The following is an 18,645-nucleotide window of genomic DNA, read 5'->3' on the forward strand; positions in this document are numbered from 1 at the left end:
CATTGATTGGGGTTCCCTTCTCTCCACACCACCACCACCCCGCAACACAGCAGCAGGAGTCCCTGTACATGATCCGTTTACAGATAGTCCTCGACGTACGATCACAACGGAGTCCTGTTGCTAAGCGAGACATTTGTTAAGCGAGTTTTGCCCCATTTTGCAACTTTTCTGGCTATGTTCGTTAAGCGAATCGCCGCAGTTGTTAAATTAGTAGCGCGCTCGTCGAGTGAATCTGGCTTGACCCTTGACTTGGCTGGTCAGAAGGTCGCAAAAGGGGATGACGTGACCCCGGGACGCTGCCACTGTCGTAAATACGAACCAGTCGTCAAGCATCCAAAAGCAAATCACACGATCGTGGGGATGCCGCAACGGTCGTTGTGCGTGAAAATGGGGCATAAGTCACTTTTTTCAGTGCCGTTGTCACTTTGGTCGCTAAAGAAACTGCTGTAAGTGGAGGACAACCCCTATCCTGTTTGCGCCCTGACTTTCTAAGCACTTACAAAACCAGACTAAACGCAAACTTAAAATATAATGAACAGGGTTATCATGGGGGTACCTAGGTGCTCCCATGTTACACCCTTTTTAGGCGGCCTGCACTGGTTGCCGGTTGTTTTCCAGGTGCGATTCAAGGTACTAATTATGACCTTTAAAGCGCTCCATGGCTTAGGCTCAGGGTACCTGCGAGACCACCTACTGCCACCAGTAGCCTCCCACCGTCCAGTACGATCCCACAGAGTTGGCCTCCTCAGGGTGCCGTCGGCCAGACAGTGTCGGCTGGTGACCCCCAGGGGGAGAGCCTTCTCTGTGGGAGCGCCTTCCCTCTGGAATGAGCTGCCCCTGGAGCTTCGCATAATCCCTGACCTCCGGTCCTTCCGACGCGCCCTAAAAAGTTGGCTTTTCCAGCAAGCCGGCCTGGCCTGTTAATTTTATTTAATTTTTAAAATGTGAGTGTTATATAAATTGGATTTGTTTTTTGGACTGTTTCTAATTTCCTTTTAACTTTTGTACTATGTGTTTTTTAATGCTGTACGCCGCCCTGAGTCCTTGGGAGAAGGGCGGCATATAAATCTAATAAATCCAATCCAATCCAATCCAACAGCATATGCTCTGAAATCCTGGAACGATTCAAAGCCTGGGGAAAGAAATTTGGCTGTGTCGTTTCCTATGCAACAACAAAGTACCTTCTCCTCGCTGGCATGCCAGACAGATAAGCCACTGATGGTCAGGAGATGTGGGGGGAATCTTGGGTCTCCCCATTCTTGACAGATTGGAAAAACAGGCAGGAAATGTCCAGCTCCCCTCCCTTAAGGAGGTCCATCTAGCATAGGAGTCCTCAACCCCAAAGCTGCAACCCACTACCGGAAAGAAAGTGCCTTCCACCCACAAACTCATACAGCTGTTTGAGAGTCACATCTACGGTCTGCATGGAGTGCCGAGAAGGATCATATCAGATTGAGGGAAGGGGGCGTCCAAAGTTCTGGAGGGAATTCCTTCAATCAATTGGTTCCTCCCAGGGCCTTAGCTCGGCTTTTCATCCGAGCACAAATGGCACAGCAGAACGAGCTAACGCAATGGGGGAACAATACTGGAGGTGCTACATCAAATATGAGCCACTGTGGTGCAGTGATTAGAGTGCAGGACTGCAGGTTATTTCTACTGACTGCCGGCTGACTACAATTGGGCAGTTCAAATCTGAACCAGGCTCAAGGTCGACTTAGTCTTCCATCCTTCTGAGCTGGGTAAAATGAGGACCCAGATTGTTGGGGGCAACAGGCTGACTCTGTAAACCGCTGAGAGGGCCGTAAAGCGGTATGTAAGTCTAAGTACTATTGTTATGTCAAACAGTAAACAGAACCGGGCTGTGGCTTGTTCGAACCCGGGCTTCAGAAAAAGTAGGCGAGCGCACGCATGAAGCTTCCCTTGTGCGAGCAGACGGCGCTTTTACACAATTTACACGAATGGAGTTTCGCACAAGGGCAAAGGCCTCCACTCGTACGAAGGGAGGGCGCATGCACCGCTCACACAAATGGAGCTGTTTACACACGGGTGCACTTGCCACTCACATGCCTGCCACCACACCCCGGCAGGCTGCAAAGCTGTAATTGCTGGGGACTGCTGATCTAACAGGACCAAGCAGAAGAGCCTTTTCCATGGCGGCTCCTTCCCTGTGGAACATCATCCCTGCAGAGGTAAAACTGAACCCCATTCGATACTCTTTCTCAGGGCTGAGAAGACCTGATTCTTTCAATAGGCCTGGGGACCCCAGAGTAGGATGGAGGCTGTCAAATGGCTTGTTTGATTGCTGTTGCCAAGGGGATGAGTTTTTATAGTGTTTTTATTGTTTTTGTATTGGGCTTTTATCTTTGTAACCCCACCCAGAGTCTGCTGAGAGTGAATTGAGCAGCCATATAATTTCTCATAAATACAGGATTCCTGTTTGCCAGCCTCTTTCTCCGGCCATTTACTGGGATGCATTAAGGACCAACTCCTGCTTGTGTCAAAGGCCATAACATAGCTCCCCAAAAGTGTGCCTTCACAACTGCCACATTTTTCTGAATGTCCTCTCTGCCAAACTGGAGGGCTGATTTTTCATTGAGAAAGGATTGAAAAATTCCCCCCCTTAACTCTTAATGTAACCCTTTTTAGCAATAGTACTTATATACCGCTTCACAGGGTTTTTACAGCCCTCTCTACGTGGCTTACAGAGTCAGCCTATTGCCCCCAACAATCTGGGTCCTGATTTTACCAACCATGGCAGGATGGAAGGCTGATTCAACCTTGAGCTGGCCAGCATTGAACTGGTGGCAATTGGCAGAGTCAGCCTGAAATACTGCATTTTAACCGCTGCTCTGTCACAGCTCCTTTTAACCCTCAATGTTCCTATTTAACTCTCGATTTTATTCACTGCTTTTATGTTTAATTAAACCTCTGATGCTGCTGAAAGACGGTGTCAATCAGCACTCAGAATAGCTTTCCTAAATGAATAAACCACGATCAAATCAGCAACAGAAAACCATGCTTCCCCTTCTGCTTGTTCCACCTCTCCAAACCATGTTCCTATGATGTTTGGCTTACCATGGCTAGCCCACCACTCAGCAGCCCGCCCCCTTGCTCCATAAGGCCATGGCTAATGCCCACAGGTATGTCAAGGGCCTGAACCCCATATTGGGCCGAAAAGGTGGCATCGGGGGCAGTCACGGGGTCACCCAGGTCCTCAAAGTGCCCAACCACATCAGAAACAGCCAAGGAAGGGTCGGCGTCCAGGGCGATGGGTGGAATCTCAAACTCTTCGTCCCCCAGACTTGGCGTGTGGAAAGTCTGTGCAAGGCAAAAAAAGAAAAAAGAGAAGGAAGAAAGTTTAATTCAAGCCTGGTTAGGTTGCAAAGCTAGTTCAGACATGCCTACTGCGGTGAGTTAAGTGTCCCCCCCAAAAAACTTGAGGAAAAACAGAGCTGATTCTTTCTAAATGAACATTAAAAAAAAACAAAATTAAAGTCAAGCCGTGTTCACTGGATTACTAATTATTGCACTTACTAGAAATTGAACAGACAACCCACCGTGAAAATCAGACAACCAATCAAAAGGGATGGCTTGAAGCCCATTGGCCCTGACCCACTGTACAATGTTACATTATATACCCTAATCCCACAAGCACCTGACTTTCGGGATTCTGCCTCATTGTCATACCGTGTTTCCCTGAAAATACAATTTACACTGAAAACAAGCCCTGGCCTGATTTTCACACCTGCGCCTAATAAGCCCTACCCCCCAAATAAGCCCGGGTTAAGCCCCGCCCACCATCTGGTTGTATGAGGTAAGGCGATGTGCAGGCGTAAAAGTCAAGCTAGGGTGGGAGTTGGTGGGGGTGGTTGGAGCAGCCCATGTGTCCCGCAGTCGCTTACCTTAGGACTGCCGCAACAAGGCCTCCCATGCCCAAACACCTGTCACGCCGCTGCCTGACTTCTGCACCTGCTAGCAGCCACTCGTGGCCAGACGCCATGTGGCACATCGAGCCGGTGTCCCCGCTCACACGACACCACATGGCGACGCCTTGTGCCGGTGCCCCCACTCGTACATGCAATCGCAAAATGCATGATGCAATCCCCCGCTGCAAGTGGGGGAACCGGAACAAGCCACGCAGCGTCCTTCTATGAGCGGCGGCACCAGTGCGACCGGCTACAGAAGTCGGGCAGTGCCACAGGAGAGGTGCCTTGAACAACCACAAGGAGAAAGGCAAGCTCCTTGGTAGGTCAGAAACAAGCTCTCCAGACCAATTGGGGGGTGAGGAGGGGGGGGAGCATCTTTCAATGACCGCTCTGGAGCTGGGGCAACCGGACCAAGTTCGGCTTTTAAAAATGGTGAACTCAGCTGGCCAGCGCGTGCTTGCGCGCTGGCCAGCTAACAGGGCAGCGCCTCGCATGCCCTGACAAATGGCTCCATGTGCCACCTGTGGTACGCATGCCATAGGTTCGCCATCACTGGTTTAGGTGTTAAGAAAAAATTAAGTTTAAGATGGAAATATGGGAAGAAAATCATATGGCTGAAATTAGGAATAGTACCGTATTTTTGGACTATAATACGCACCGGAGTATAAGACGCACCAAGATTTTGAAGAGGCAAATTACAAAAAAGTTTTTGCATTCTGCAGACTTCACCTGCGAAAACAGGTCCTTTCCCCCCCCCCCAAAAAGGCATGAATAGCCTTTAGGAGGCTTATAGAGCTCCTAGGGGGTGCCCCCCCCAAAAAACGATCAAGAAACAGCCCGTTTTTTGTAAAAACAGGGCCTTTTTGTCAAAAAAAGGACATCCATAGCCCTTAGCCTTAAACGGCTCGTTTTTCGCTCATTTCTGCCCTCTCCAGTCCCCAGGAGCACTCTGCAAACCTCCTAAAGGCTCTGCACGACCATTTTGGTGAAGGGGACGGGGCTTCGGGAGGTGAAAATGCTGTATTCAGTGTATAAGATGCACCTAGATTTTCAGCCTCTTTTTTTGAGGGAAAAGGGGTGCAACTTATACTCCGGAAAATACGGTATTATGATGTAAAATGAATTATGTATATGAGAGAATGTAAAAGGGGAAAAACCCGGACAACGCTTTGTTTACAAAAATAATGTAATATTTGTAACAAAAAAAAAAAAAACTTTATTTGCAAAAAGAAGTCGGGCAGCGGCACGACAGGTGTCGGGGTGTGGGATGCGTGGCTACGGTGGTCCTATGGTAAGTGGGCATGACGTCCTCTGAAAATAAGGCCTAGTGCTTATTTTGGAGCCAAAAAGCAAATAAGTCCGGGTCTTATTTTAAGGGAAACATGGTAGCAACTGGGGCAGTTTCCCCCTCCTTCTACGTCAATATTTTAAGATTCTTACAATACAATACAATATAATAGTAGAGTTGGAAGGGACCTTGGAGGTCTTCTAGTGCAACCCCCTGCCTAGGCAGGAAACCCTATACCGTTTCAGACAAATGGCTATCCAACATCTTCTTAAAGACTTCCAGTGTTGGGGCATTCACAACTTCTGGAGGCAACTTCTGTTCCACTGATTAATTGTTCTAACTGTCAGGAAGTTTCTCCTCAGTTCTAAGTTGCTTCTCTCCTTGATTAGTTTCCACCCATTGCTTCTTGTTCTACCTTCAGGTGCCTTGGAGAATAGTTTGACTCCCTCTTCTTTGTGGCAACCCCTGAGATATTGGAACACTGCTATCAAAAGTGAAAAAAAAGGTTGCTACGATCAACAGCTGATTGTCACAGAACTTTTTAAAGCATTTTTACTACCTATTCGCACGAACCGGTAGTAAAAAAAAATGCTTTAAAAAGCGGGGGGTTGGGGGGGAGAAAGCTTCCGATGATCGCGAAGATCAGCTGTGAGCCGTGCGATCGTCAGAACCTCCCCCCCTCCCCCACTTTTAAAGCATTTTTTCCCTTGCCGGTTCAGGGGAATAAGTAGGGGGAAAAATGCTTTAAAAAGTGAAAAAAAGTTGGCCATGCCCACCCAGTCACATGACCCGCCCCCACCAAGCCACGCCCACAGAACCGGTGCTCCCAAAAATGGTAGATTTCACCACTGCCTCCCTCCTTCTCATTATAATCTCCTCCCTCCCTCTTCTTTTTCCTTCCCTCTTCGTTCTTTCTTCTTCCTTCTCCTTCTTTTTCCTTCCTTGCTCTTTCCCATCTTTCCTTCTTTTTTGCCTTTCCCTTTCTCCTTTCCTGTCTCGTCTTGAATGCTCAAACGCCAAAGGAGAAATTTCTCCTTTTGTTTTTAGTTCGGCCTCCTGCCATCGAAAATGGAGCAGGGGGGGGCAGACGCAGCCCTCCTGAGCTCCGTTTTCGCTGGCAGAGGCACCATGGGATGGTCCTTTACTGTTTCCAGAGTGTCCCTGGATCAAAGCAACCCATGGGCCAGATCCGGCCCCTGGGCCTTGAGTTTGACACCTCTGGTCTATATAATTTCAGAAAAACGGCAGTCCAGTCTCTTCTTGAAAGCTTTCAGCGATGGGACCCTCACAACTTCTAGAGGCAAGCAGATCCACTGGTTAATTGTTCTAACTGTCAGGAAGTTTCTCCTTAGTTCTAAGTTGTTTCTCCTGGATTCGTTTCCATCCATTGCTTCTTGAACTGCTTTCAGGTGCTTTGGAGAATAGGATGACTCCCTCTTCTTTGTGGAAGCCCCTGAGATATTGGAAGACTGCTATCATGTCTTCCCTAGTACTTCTTTTCATTAAACTAGACATACCTAATTCCTGCAACCATTCTTTGTACGTTAAACTAGACATACCTAATTCCTGCAACCGTTCTTTGTACGTTAGTCTAAAAACCTCACACAGTTGATTAGATTTTCTAGGCATTCTATACAGTGGTAGTTTTTCCCCTGTTGCCAGGAACATCTATATTGTAGCATAATCGTCATTTGCAAAATTTCCAGCATTTGCTATTCTCTATTAGACCTGGTGTCTTTTTTGGTGGCAAAAAACATGTAAGACTGGATCTTATTTTCAGGGGGAGAAAAACAGTAGTACATCTAGTTTAAAGAAGAGAAGGACTAGAGGTGTCTAGTTTAATGAACTATTATGTCGAATGTAAAAAAGAGAAGGGCTAGGGGTGACATGATAGCAGCCTTCCAAAAGAGGGAGGACGAGAAGGAATGGATGGAAACGAATCAAGGAGAGAAGCAACCTAAAATTAAGGAGAAATTTGCTGACGGTGAGAATAATTAATCAGTGGAACAGTTCTACTTTAGTTGTGGGTGCCCCCATTTCTGGAGGTTTTTAAGAAGAATTTGGACAACCATATTTGTCTGAATTGCTGTAGGGTTTCCTGCCTGAGCAGGGGGTTGGGCTAGAGGACCTCCAAGGTCCCTTCCAACTCTGCGATTCTGTTCTGTTCTATGTAATTACTTTATACCATGACTACATTTAATCAGAGCAAGCATTCCTGAAGGTTTTGCTGAGCAAGCTGTTTTCATTAACCCTTATGTTATAGCAACGGATTGTAAAATGTCTGCGAAGCTAAAATAAGAATTCCTTAGCAAGATGCTAAACTTTTAGGGGGTCTTTTGACCACTCCTTCAATTGGAAGAAGCAGGTTTCCCCTGGCTCTTAAAACCCAGGGAAGGTTCCCCAAAGCGAGGGGCTGGATGCTATTGTAAAGAAACCAAATAAATTATATAAATTATAGGGACTGGAAGCTAAAACACATGAAGAAAGGTTGCAGGAACTGGGCATGTCTAGTTTATTGAAAAGAAGGACTAGGGGAGACAGGATAGCAGTCTTCCAATATCTCAGGGGCTGCCACAAAGAAGAGGGTGTCAACCTATTCTCCAAAGCACTTGAGCAATCGGTGGAAACTAATCAAGGAGAGAAGCAACTTAGAACTAAGGCAAAATTTCCTGACAGTGAGAACAATTAATCAGTAGAACAGAAGTTGCCTCCAGAAGTTGTGAATGCTCCAACACTGGAAGTTTTTAAGAAGTTGGATAAAAATTTGTCTGAAGTGGTGTAGGGTTTCCTGCTTTGGCAGGGGGTTGGACTAGAAGACCTCCAAGGTCCCTTCTAACTCTGTTATTCTATTCTATTTTTATTTGGTTTCTTTACAATACCCACCAAATTTTCAACCTTAAACTGTCTACTGTGGGCCTCACCCCATTCCTAAGAGGTCCGTAAAGGGGGCGCGCATAAGTGCACCAGCTGCCTACCGTCTCTATCCTACTGTCCCCATTTATTCGTACTCATTTCCTTTGTTCATGCCCATGTTTATACTTATACCTGTTAACTTGTACATGTTTGACAAACTAAATAAATAAATAAATCAATAAATGTCTGCCTGTAATTTGCCACTAAGAAGAGAGTTTATAAAGTCAACATCAACAAGCCAATTCAAACATCTCAACATTATATTCCAAGTTTCTGGGGTGAGTTTGGTTCCGTTCGTCTTTTTATCAAGGACCGTTGAAACTTTTCTAGCCCTATTTATAACGCAGCATCTGCAAGAAACCTCCCGGCAAGCTGACTTCCTTTTTAAGTCGTCGTGGTGAGCAAAGATAAGGAAACCAAACTGAATTAAATCTATCGAGTAAATAACTTTACACGGACGTCCGAATGAATGAAATTCAAGGGGGAAAATTAAAATACAAAATTTAAAAAAGCCCTGAGAGAAGAGCATATAAGCAAATTTACCAGACTTGAGCTCAAGTTAGGTGGTCTATTTAAAATCCCGGAGAAGCAGAAGCAATAAGACGCTGCGGTGAGAAGATAGACTTGAGTGCAGCGCTAAGGAAAATGATTTCTGGTTCTTAACACAGGAAAAGAGAAAAAAAAAGTTCCATTTCCTCTTAAAAGAGTCCAGGCTACTGCCGGGCGTTTCGTAAAACCCTGCTTGTTCATTGGTGCTTGCATATTCCTGTCTTGGCTTCCCTCTTCTCCAGATTGGTTCCTGTTTGCGGTGGCGAGGCCTTCATTTCGGGATTGGCTCGGGCTCAACGGGCAACCGCCACTCTTCTTATGCAAATCTGACATACTCCTACCGGAATCCGTCTCCCCCCGTTGGACTTGCGCGGCCATTGTTTTGACAGGCCATGGCGCTGGGCCCTCCTACAGATCTAGATGCTTCCTTGGGTCTGCATCGTTTAGCGACCGTTCCAAGTTACGACGGCGCTGGAGGAAAGTGACTTAGTACTGCCTTTCGTTGCCGCGTTCCCCACAGTCATGGGATCAAGATTCAGACGCTGGCCACAGGACTCTTATTTATGACGGATGCAACATCCCAGGGGGGAGGGGATCGATCATGTGATCCCCTTTTGCGACTTTCTAATGAACAACGTCAATGGAGAAGCCAGGTTCACTTAACAGCCGTGTTACTAACTGAACTGCGGTGGTTCGCTTAACAGCTGTGGCAAGGAAGGTCATAAAACGGGGACAGGCTCATTTAAATTTTGGGTTCAATTGTGGTCGTAAGTCAAGGACCACCTGTTATCTTTACCCATTTACCTAGAATTGATATTCTATGTTTTCACCAATCTCTACTCTCTTTACTTATTAGCCATGTGCTATATTTTAGCCTCTTGATGCGGGTGAAGAAGGAGAGTGCAACAGTTGGCTTGAAACTCAACATTAAGAAAACTAAGATCATGGCACCCGGCGCTTTCAATTCCTGGCAAATAGAGGGGAGGAAATGGAGGTCATGACAGATTTTATTTTCCTGGGCTCCAAGATCGCTGCAGGTGGAGACTGCAGCCAAGAAACGAAAAGACGCTTGCTCCTGGGGAGGAAAGCTATGGCAAACCTAGACCGCATACTAAAAAGCAGAGACATCACCCTGCCAACAAGAGTGTTGTGAGAAAATAACCTTAGCTCTCTTCCTACACCTGTACTCTTCGATTCCATACCTGGCCTATGTTCCTATTGAGATACCTGGTAAGAGAGTGCTTGCTTTAAAACTTGCAAACTAACGAAATATTTGTAATCCGTATTGTGACTTGCAATTGAAATATAGTCAGTTTTGGAGATATTTTGAACACGAAACATCTGGAGCATTAAGAAATAAGGAACCGAAAGTTGCAGATGGTAGCAGTTTTCAGATGAGCGCATTGAAATGTGCCAACTACAGGATGGCACTGTGAAATGAGGAAGTTACCCTGGTAATATTTCAGGGGAACAGGAGACATGTTAAATGAAGGTATAAAAGTGAAGGTTAAATTTCATATCGGGACCAATGATGGTAGCTGCTTCTTGCTGGACCTAGCTATTATCTTATTGCAATAAGTTGTTGATGTAAGTATTGTCTTACTGCAGTACTGATGCATAATGTTGGCTTTTCGTGTTCTCAATTGCTCATGAAATGAACTCTTGATTCAAAGCAGAATGTTGGCTGCATGCTTGCATTTTCTATTTTATTTGTCTCATTTTACGGCAGTGCGTCTGGTCAAGGCGATGGCTTTCCCAGTTGCAACGTTGGGCTGTGAAAGTTGGACCATAAGAAAGGCTGAGGGCCAAAGAATTGAGGCCTTTGAAGTCTCTGGTGCTGGAGAAGACTCCTGCGAGTCCCTTGGACTGCAAGGCGATGAAATCGGTCAGTCCTAGAGGAGATCAACCCTGCTCTTTAGAGGGCTGGTGTCAGGCCTGTCGTTATATTCTTTTTAGGATCTTTGGCCTGCCACACTTTCTTATAATTTTCTATGCTGTTTCATTAGTGTAGTAGTTGGGAGGGGGGAATAGAAAGGAGTAGGATTGTGGAATGTATGTTGACATTCTTTTATAGAAGCCAAGGTCATCTTTTGTCTCCACACCTCGACACCTGGCCGGAAGAAGATGGGTGTACATGCCAGCGTGGAAGATGATGATTGGAACATGTGATGGATTTGTGGGTGTGGGGATAGATCATGAACTTTCAACTGGGTGAACCCACAGGATGTAATTCAGAGTTGGAATTTTCCATAGCCGTGCTAAATTGCCTGTAGAATAAATTGGACCTTTAAGGATGTTTTGCCTTGGACAATGATTTATTTCTGCATGGTATTTAGAACCCTAACATTATTCCAACTCCTAACAGCTGGATCCTGAAGGTGAGACTCAAATACTTTGGCCACCTAATGAGAAGGAAGGACTCCCTGGAGAAGAGCCTGATACTGGGAAAGACTGAGGGCAAAAGAAGAAGGGGACAGAGAATGAGATGGCTGGATGGAGTCATTAAAGTAGTCGGCGTGATCTTAACGTATTTTTCATAGTATTCCCTCAAAAAAGAGGCTGAAAATCTGGGTGCGTCTTATACACTGAATACTCATTTTTTGCCTCCCGAAACCCCGCTTTTTCACAAAAAGGGCAGTGCAGAGCCTTTAGGAGCCTTGCCGTGTGCTCCTGGGGGCTGGGGAGGGCAGAAATGAGCAGAAAATGGGCCGTTTTTTGCTCAATTTTGCCCTCCCCCAGCCCCCAGGAGCCCTCTATAAGCCTCCTAAAGGCTATGCATGCCCTTTTTTTTTTGGACAAAAAAACAGGCCATTTTGGGGAGCGCAAAAACTATTTTTTTTAAAATTTGCCTCTTCAAAACCTTGGTGCGTCTTATTATACTCCGAAAAATATGGTAAATGGACTCCGGAGTATGGTAGAGGACAGGAAGGCCTGGAGGAACATTGTCCATGGGGTCCCGATGGGTCGGACACGACTTCGCGACTAACAACAAATATTAGTAAAATAGGTAGAATGCTAACATTTGAGCGAATATCATAACAAGTCCACCAAGATGCATGTAAAATTTCCCCAGGGTTCCAACGTTCTTTAGAACAATTCAACATTCTTTCAAAATGTTTCTCTTGACTCGCCTACAACCAGACTATCGATAAAAACAGTCATTCTATTCTTATCCATCTACCCAGAGTCGCTCACTTGCTAGGGACACCGGAGTAGTACTACTGGTTCCTGTAGTCCGCAGTTATAAACTTTTCCATTTCCCCCAACTATCCTGTCAGAGCTGAAGAAGCTTCTTGGCTGAGAAGTGAAACATCTTCAAAAGACAAAAAAACAAGAATGTCCAGGTGCCTCCTGAAAAAGCACCTGCTGTGGCCTGCCAGCGGCCAGTGGAGCAGATTCGGACAGTGAGGAGATTGGGGAGGAAGATGGGCCAGTCCTGGAGTCTGGGGAAGGCTCTGATGAGGGCTCTGTGTCGGAGACAGAGAGGGGGCCAGAGCCGTATGCCAGTTATCAGCTGCCTTCAGAATCAGACATCACTGAGGCAGAGGAACAGCTGGAGCCTGTTCCCAGTGTGCACATGGGCAGAGTTGCCAGATGAAGGGAACAGCTAAAGAGCAGGGGTCGATTTGGGAGTAAGGCCACAGTTGGACGATGAATGGCGCCTCCCAGAGGAAAGAAAGGGGGAATGGAGTTTGCAGAAGACAATTAGTTCGCTTCATTGGTTCGTGATTCTCCGAGACTCCTTGCCCTGCTTGGCAGATATCAGCCTGGTAGCTAACCAAGTCAGATAAGGTCTGTGACCATAAATCCTCCCTCGAAAGACTTCGCTGGATGTGAATGAGCAGAATTCACAGTCAATTAATAAAAGGGGGTTTTGTCGGGACCCGGACTTTCCTTCATGCTCTTGGGAAGCCTCGGTCAGAATAGCCAAGGGGACAACCATGACCTGGATGACGGAGAATCTCTACATATTATGATGTACTATTGTTGTCCTGCAGGAGGCTTGAGACGTCTCTCAAAGAGAAGTCCCCTTTGTTGTGCAACTCGTCTGAAATGTTGGTTGAAGCATAGCTGGGAGCTGAATGACAGATGCTCTTCGACTTATGAAAAGCAGGTCCAGAATTTCTGTGGCTAAGCAAAGCGATGAAGTGAGATTTTGCAGCCTTTTTTGGGGTGGGGGTGGGGAGGAAGGTTGGTATGTGAACCATTGTGGCAATTAAATGAATCATGTGGACGTTAAGCAAATTCAGCATCTCCCCGCTCCCCCAATTGCTGTTGCTTGTTGGAAGCCAGCTAGGAACATTTCAAAGAATGTTTAGGGGATCCCAGGATGCTACACCACGTTATAAATTACATGTGGATTACCAAGTGCCCAAATTCTGATCCTCTGATCTGGGGAAGGTGTTTTTTTCAAAAGGCAACTGCACTTTGGTTCTTGTTTTTTCTCAAAGATGTTTCACTTCTCATCCAAGAAGCATCCTCAGGTTCTGACGAAATGCAGAGGAATTAAAGGATTTCAATCCCTGGAAAAATCTCCATGGCAAGGACTTGGGGAGCACTGGATCGAATGATCTTCTAATGCAGGGGTCTCGAACCTTGGCAGCTTTTAAGGCTTGGGAACTTCAAACTCCCAGAATTCCTCCGCCAGCTTCGCTTAAAGTTGCCAAGGTTGGACACCCCTGTTCTAATGTGCGTTGTAACACCATTCTTGGTGTTACTAATGTGCGTTGTAACACCATTCTTGGAAATTGGTCATTTCCAAGCTGAGCTGCCGGACGTGAGGAGGAGACCAAAAGCTGGAGAAATAAGCAACCAAGGAACCAAAATTGTAGTACCAGCAGCCTGGGTCCTGAGCAAATAAAGGAACTGTGCTTTGAGCAAGGGGAGAGAGAGGGAATCCATCGTATGAACCGCGGTGGCTAGAGCGCAGTACTGCAGGCTACTTCTGCGGACTGCCTGCTGCCTGCAATTTGGCAGTTCATATCTCATCAGGGTAAGGTTGACTCAGCCTTCCATCCTTCTGAGGTGGGTAAAATGAGGACCCAGATTGTTGGGGGCCATAGGCTGACTCTGTCAAACCACTTAGAGAGGACTGTTAAAGCATTGTGAAGCGGTATATAAGTGTACGTGCCATTGCTATCCACAGTACCGCCACGGCTTCTCATCTGCTCCTCCATCCTGCCAGGGTCTTTCAGCTTGGAATTTATTTATTTATTGGGGAAAATTTGGTAGTTTTTAACTCTATGGAAATGTCTTTCCCCCAGGCTCCTCTGTGGTGAGTTTATGTTTTATTGGGTCAAGGAAAAAAAAAACACACACACCCTCCTTCCCCTTGTATCAGGAAAGTGTGGTTTTCTAGATTTAGGCCTAGCACCCTCGCCAAAAAAGGGAAGGGAGGTTTTCTGAGTTTTGAATGAAAATACCGTATTTTTCAGAGTATAAGACGCTCCTAACTTTTGGGGAGGAAAACAAGAAAAAAAATCTGTCTCTGTCTCCCAGCAATTTGCCTCCTTGCAGCAAACAGCCTGTTGCAGTTTCAGCTTCAGCACAGCCTGATTAGCACAAGCAGCTGATTGTTGATTGGATCAGCCTCCCAATAATCAGCTGTTTCAGGCTGCAGGGATTGCCACTGCCTATTGCCGCCTCCGCCCATCCCATTTTCGGCCTCCACATCCCGTTTTTAGCCTCCACACGCCCCAATTTTGGCCTCCACGTGCCATGTTTTCCGGATTGGAATGGGTGGACAATGGAGCACGTGGAGGCCGAAAACAGGGTGCACAGAGACCAAACATGGGATGCGAAGGCCAAAAATGGGACACATGGAGATGGCAGTGACAATCCCTGCAGGCTGAAACAGCTGATGATCAGGACAATCCAACCGACAATCAGCTGCTTGTGCTCATCAGGCTGTGCTGAAGCTGAAACAGGCTGTTTGCTGCAAGGAAGCACATTGCTGGGAGGCAGAGGGCAAAGGGTGGGGGATGGTGAGTGGGCGGAGCTACATTCGGTGTATAAGACACACCCAAATTTTCACCCTCTTTTAAGGTGGGGGAAGTGTGTCTTATACTGTGAAAAATAGGTATGTGCAGATGAGATTATGATGGGCACGGTAAAATAATCCGAGGAGCACTTGATTTCCTAAACTGGGCAGAAGCAGCAATCACATTCAGTGTCTTTGGGACTTTTTGTGGATTGGTAAAATGACCGTTCAAATTTTTTAAAACACATCTATTTGGGGGAAGGGATCGAGCGGAACGGTCTTCCCGGTGGCAAGTTACATTCATAAAAACATACAGCTGAAACTCGTCCGTTTGAAAAGTGCTGGCTTTGAACGTCTAGCCTTACAAAATAGTTAGCTTAAATCAGCAGCCTTCGGCATCAGGGTGGATTTGATTTAAATTGAGCCAATTGAAATCGAGTCGATTGAAGTCATCATCTTTAAAAGAACAACTGTCATCTCTGTCCCGCAACGGCTCCTCCTCTGACCCACTGTTGAGCCACCGACAGTCCCATTCCCTTTAATGCAGTGGTTCTCAACCTGTGGGTCGGGACCCCTTTGGGGGTCGAATGACCCTTTCACAGGGGTCGCCTAAGACCATCAGAAAACACATATCTTCGATGGTCTTAGGAACCGAGAGACCAATTTTATGGTTGGGGGGTCACCACAACATGAGGAACTGTATTAAAGGGTCGCGGCACGGGGAAGGTTGAGAACCACTGGGACAGCTGGTGAGACGGTTGTGACACAACAAGGTGAGGGACGTGGCGGGCAGGTGACTGGATGGATGCCTGCTAAAAAGCGCTGCCATGATGGATTTGAAATGACAGGCGCTCTTTAATATTATATTTATAAGCTGCTTAGAAGGTTTCACTTTCATTTTCACTGCTTGCCCTTCCTCCTCACGCTTAGAGCCTGGTGGCACAGGTGCATTTCTCTTCAAACCATCCTACAGTTTGTAGTGTACGCAGATTTGCAAAACAATGGGATAAAGGAGTATTCCTGAACTTTGTTTTATGATGTATGATCTCGCGGTTACTGTGAAATTGTGTGAATGTATGAAGGCAGTGGATGTTATCTCAGCTTTGCCGAGCTTGAGTTTCCCCAAAAGGTAAATATTGCAGCATATACAGCCTCATGCTACCTTTAACTGAGCTCCATTTCATGCTGAATAAACTCAATGATTAATCTTAATCTTAAATAGAAAACTCCCCGGTTTCCCCGTATATAAGACCTCCCCAGATAATAAGCCTAATTGGGGCTTTTGAGCGCATGTGTTAACGCAAGCTCTCCCCGAAAATATTGCAACGCAGCAGCAGCGTGGAATTGACCACGTTCGCCGTCTCCTGCACCTCAAAAATAATAAGACCTACCCGAAAATAAAGCCGAGTGCTTATTTCGGGGATCAAAAGAAAATAAGACCCTGCCTTATTTTTGGAGAAACACGGCAATCTGTAGATAGATTATTTTTTTTTACTCCAAAAGCATTTCATGAAAATAAATCTGATACAAATTTTTAAAAAATCCGATTTAAATTTTTAAAAATCCAATTTAAATTTTTAAAAATCCAATTTAAATTTTTAAAAATCCAATTTAAATTTTTAAAAAAATCAGATTTTTTTTAAAAAAAAACATTGATTTTTATCCACCCTGTTCGGCATGCAAATCATTTTGCGGCAGCCTAAGCGACGAATAGTCCCTTTGCCTCCAAACCCAATCATGCAGCACAGGTGCCCCCATTGTCCCCCCCCCACTATCCGTGCAAGCAGCCCCATTGCCATCTCACCTCAGCCCCCGACAGGAAAGGGTGGGTCGTCCCCGTGATAGCCAGGTAATTCTCATTTCCCCCGGGGAACTTAGGAGAGAAAGGAAAACAGCGTCAATCAGTTTCTCTTTTTATCTTCAACCAGCAACACAGCGGAAGCGGCCGGGATAAATTCACAATATTTGCATAGCTAGAAGTTTAGGATGCCTTTTGCAGTTGTAGAGCTGTTCTCCCAAACCCATCCATCTCTCCCCCCCCCCCCCCCGCCATGCTGGAATATCAATTCTAGGTAAAGATAACAGGTGGTCCTTGACTTATGACCACAATTGAGCCCAAAATTGAAATGAGCCTGTCCCCGTTTTATCACCTCGCTTGCCACAGTTGTTAAGCGAACCGCCGCAGTTCAGCGTTGTTAAGTGAACCTGGCTTCCCCATTGACGTCGCTCGTCAGAAAGTCTCAAAAGGGGATCACGTGATTTCCCCCTCCCTCCCCCCCAGGATGCTGCAACCGTCATAAATAAGAGCCCTGTGGCCAGCGCCTGAACGTTGATCCCGTAACTCTGGGGAATGCGGCAACGAAAGGCAGTATTAAAAAACGCAGGGGTTTTTTTGGTGGCCGCTTTACAAAAGTGTAAATTGGTACACTAAGACAAGGGGGTTCCACCATGTTTAAGACATGTTTAAGGTAGCTGTGCTGGGCTGAGGAATTCTGGGGGTTGAAGTCCAGTCCACACACCCCACCCACCCACCCGCAAAGTCTTAACGTTGCCAAATTTGGAGACCCTCGCACTAAAAGAGACAAAGCCAACCACCGGATATTAGGTTGAGCCACCCTGTGGCTTGTTTGACTTTGGCAAAACGCAAGAACTGGCTGCATTGGTCTAGAAGTCTGGTTTAGCATGACAGACAGCTCAATGCAGCTGAGTGTTTATTGGCCGGATGCCTTTCCTGTTGCCAATACAGAGCTTTGTTCAGCAGGCATATTCTCATTGTGCCGAGGCAAGAGAAATATCTGCCTAGAAACAAACTCACAGCCTCTTGATTGGGAGGAAGGAGGTCCACCTCTACGCCACCACACCACTCAGGAGCATGGACAATTGAACGTGAAACAAATAATCTGAAGGTTGAATCATGGCAGGTAAAGGTTCCCCTCGCATATATGTGCTAGTCATTCCTGACTCTAGGGGACGGTGCTCATCTGCGTTTCAAAGCTGAGGAGCCAGCGTGGTCCGAAGACATTTCCGTGGTCATGTGGCCAGCATGACTAAATGCAGAAGGCGCGTGGAACGCTGTTACCGTCCCACCAAAGGTGGTTCTTATTTTTCTACTTGCACTTTTCGATCTGCTAGGTTGGCAGAAGCTGGGACAAGTAACGGGAGCTCACTCCATTACGCGGCGCTAGGGATTCGAACCGCCGAACGGCCAACCTTTGTGATCGACCAGCTCAGCGTCTTAGCCACTGAGCCACTGCGTCCCACATTAGGCATACTAGTTCGAACTGCTAGGTTGGCAGAAGCTGGGATAAGTAATGGGAACTCACTCCGTTACGCGGCGCTAGGGATTCGAACCGCCAAACTGCCGACCTTTCTGATCGACCAGCTCAGCGTCTTAGCCACTGAGCCACTGCGTCCCACATTAGGCATACTAGTTCGAACTGCTAGGTTGGCAGAAGCTGGGATAAGTAATGGGAACTCACTCCGTTACGCGGCGCTAGGGATTCGAACCGCCAAACTGCCGACCTTTCTGATCAACCAGCTCAGCGTCTTAAGCCACTGAGCCGCCACGTGACACTGAATCATGGCAACTGGACCCAAACTGATCCAGCTGCCATGATTCCACCTTCAGACACCTCTGAAGGTTGTCTGGAGGACGACTGAGAATCTTCGCCGGAGATGATACTCCTTGGTTTAAGTTGCCGTCTTTGAACCGTTTGGAAAGTGCGAGTCATGAAAGACCACAGAGCAGAGTTAATACAGATTCTCTACTCACAGTCTGGCTGGGTCAGCTTTACATACAAATGCTGTCCAGAAGGGCTTTCTCTTATCACAAGCCTCAGTGGAACGCTGCAATGTTGTAAAGTTTGACTTGGCCAGGAAGGACTTTATAATGCATGGACCTTTTGTGGAGGTAGAGGACAGGTAGTCCCAAAAGTCGATTTTTTTTCAGGAGGCAACTGGACTTGTTTTTTTCTTTTTCTTTTTGAACA

At 46.5% G+C, this 18,645-nt stretch overlaps 1 protein-coding gene across 1 annotated transcript in view; it reads right to left on the bottom strand.

Moving 5' to 3' along the window:
- Positions 1–18,645, bottom strand: part of LOC309382121 (TOX high mobility group box family member 4-like) — a 40,428-nt gene that overhangs the window by 12,290 nt on the left and 9,493 nt on the right. The window contains exons 2-3 of the mRNA XM_081933624.1: positions 16,461–16,529; positions 3,076–3,318 (exon numbers count right to left, since the gene is read on the bottom strand). Coding sequence (XP_081789750.1) covers positions 3,076–3,318; positions 16,461–16,529 — 312 coding nt within the window. The remainder of the gene's footprint in view (positions 1–3,075; positions 3,319–16,460; positions 16,530–18,645) is intronic.

The sequence above is a fragment of the Natrix helvetica genome, assembly GCF_964273705.1.
Source record: "Natrix helvetica genome assembly, chromosome: Z".
Lineage (NCBI taxonomy): Eukaryota > Metazoa > Chordata > Lepidosauria > Squamata > Natricidae > Natrix > Natrix helvetica.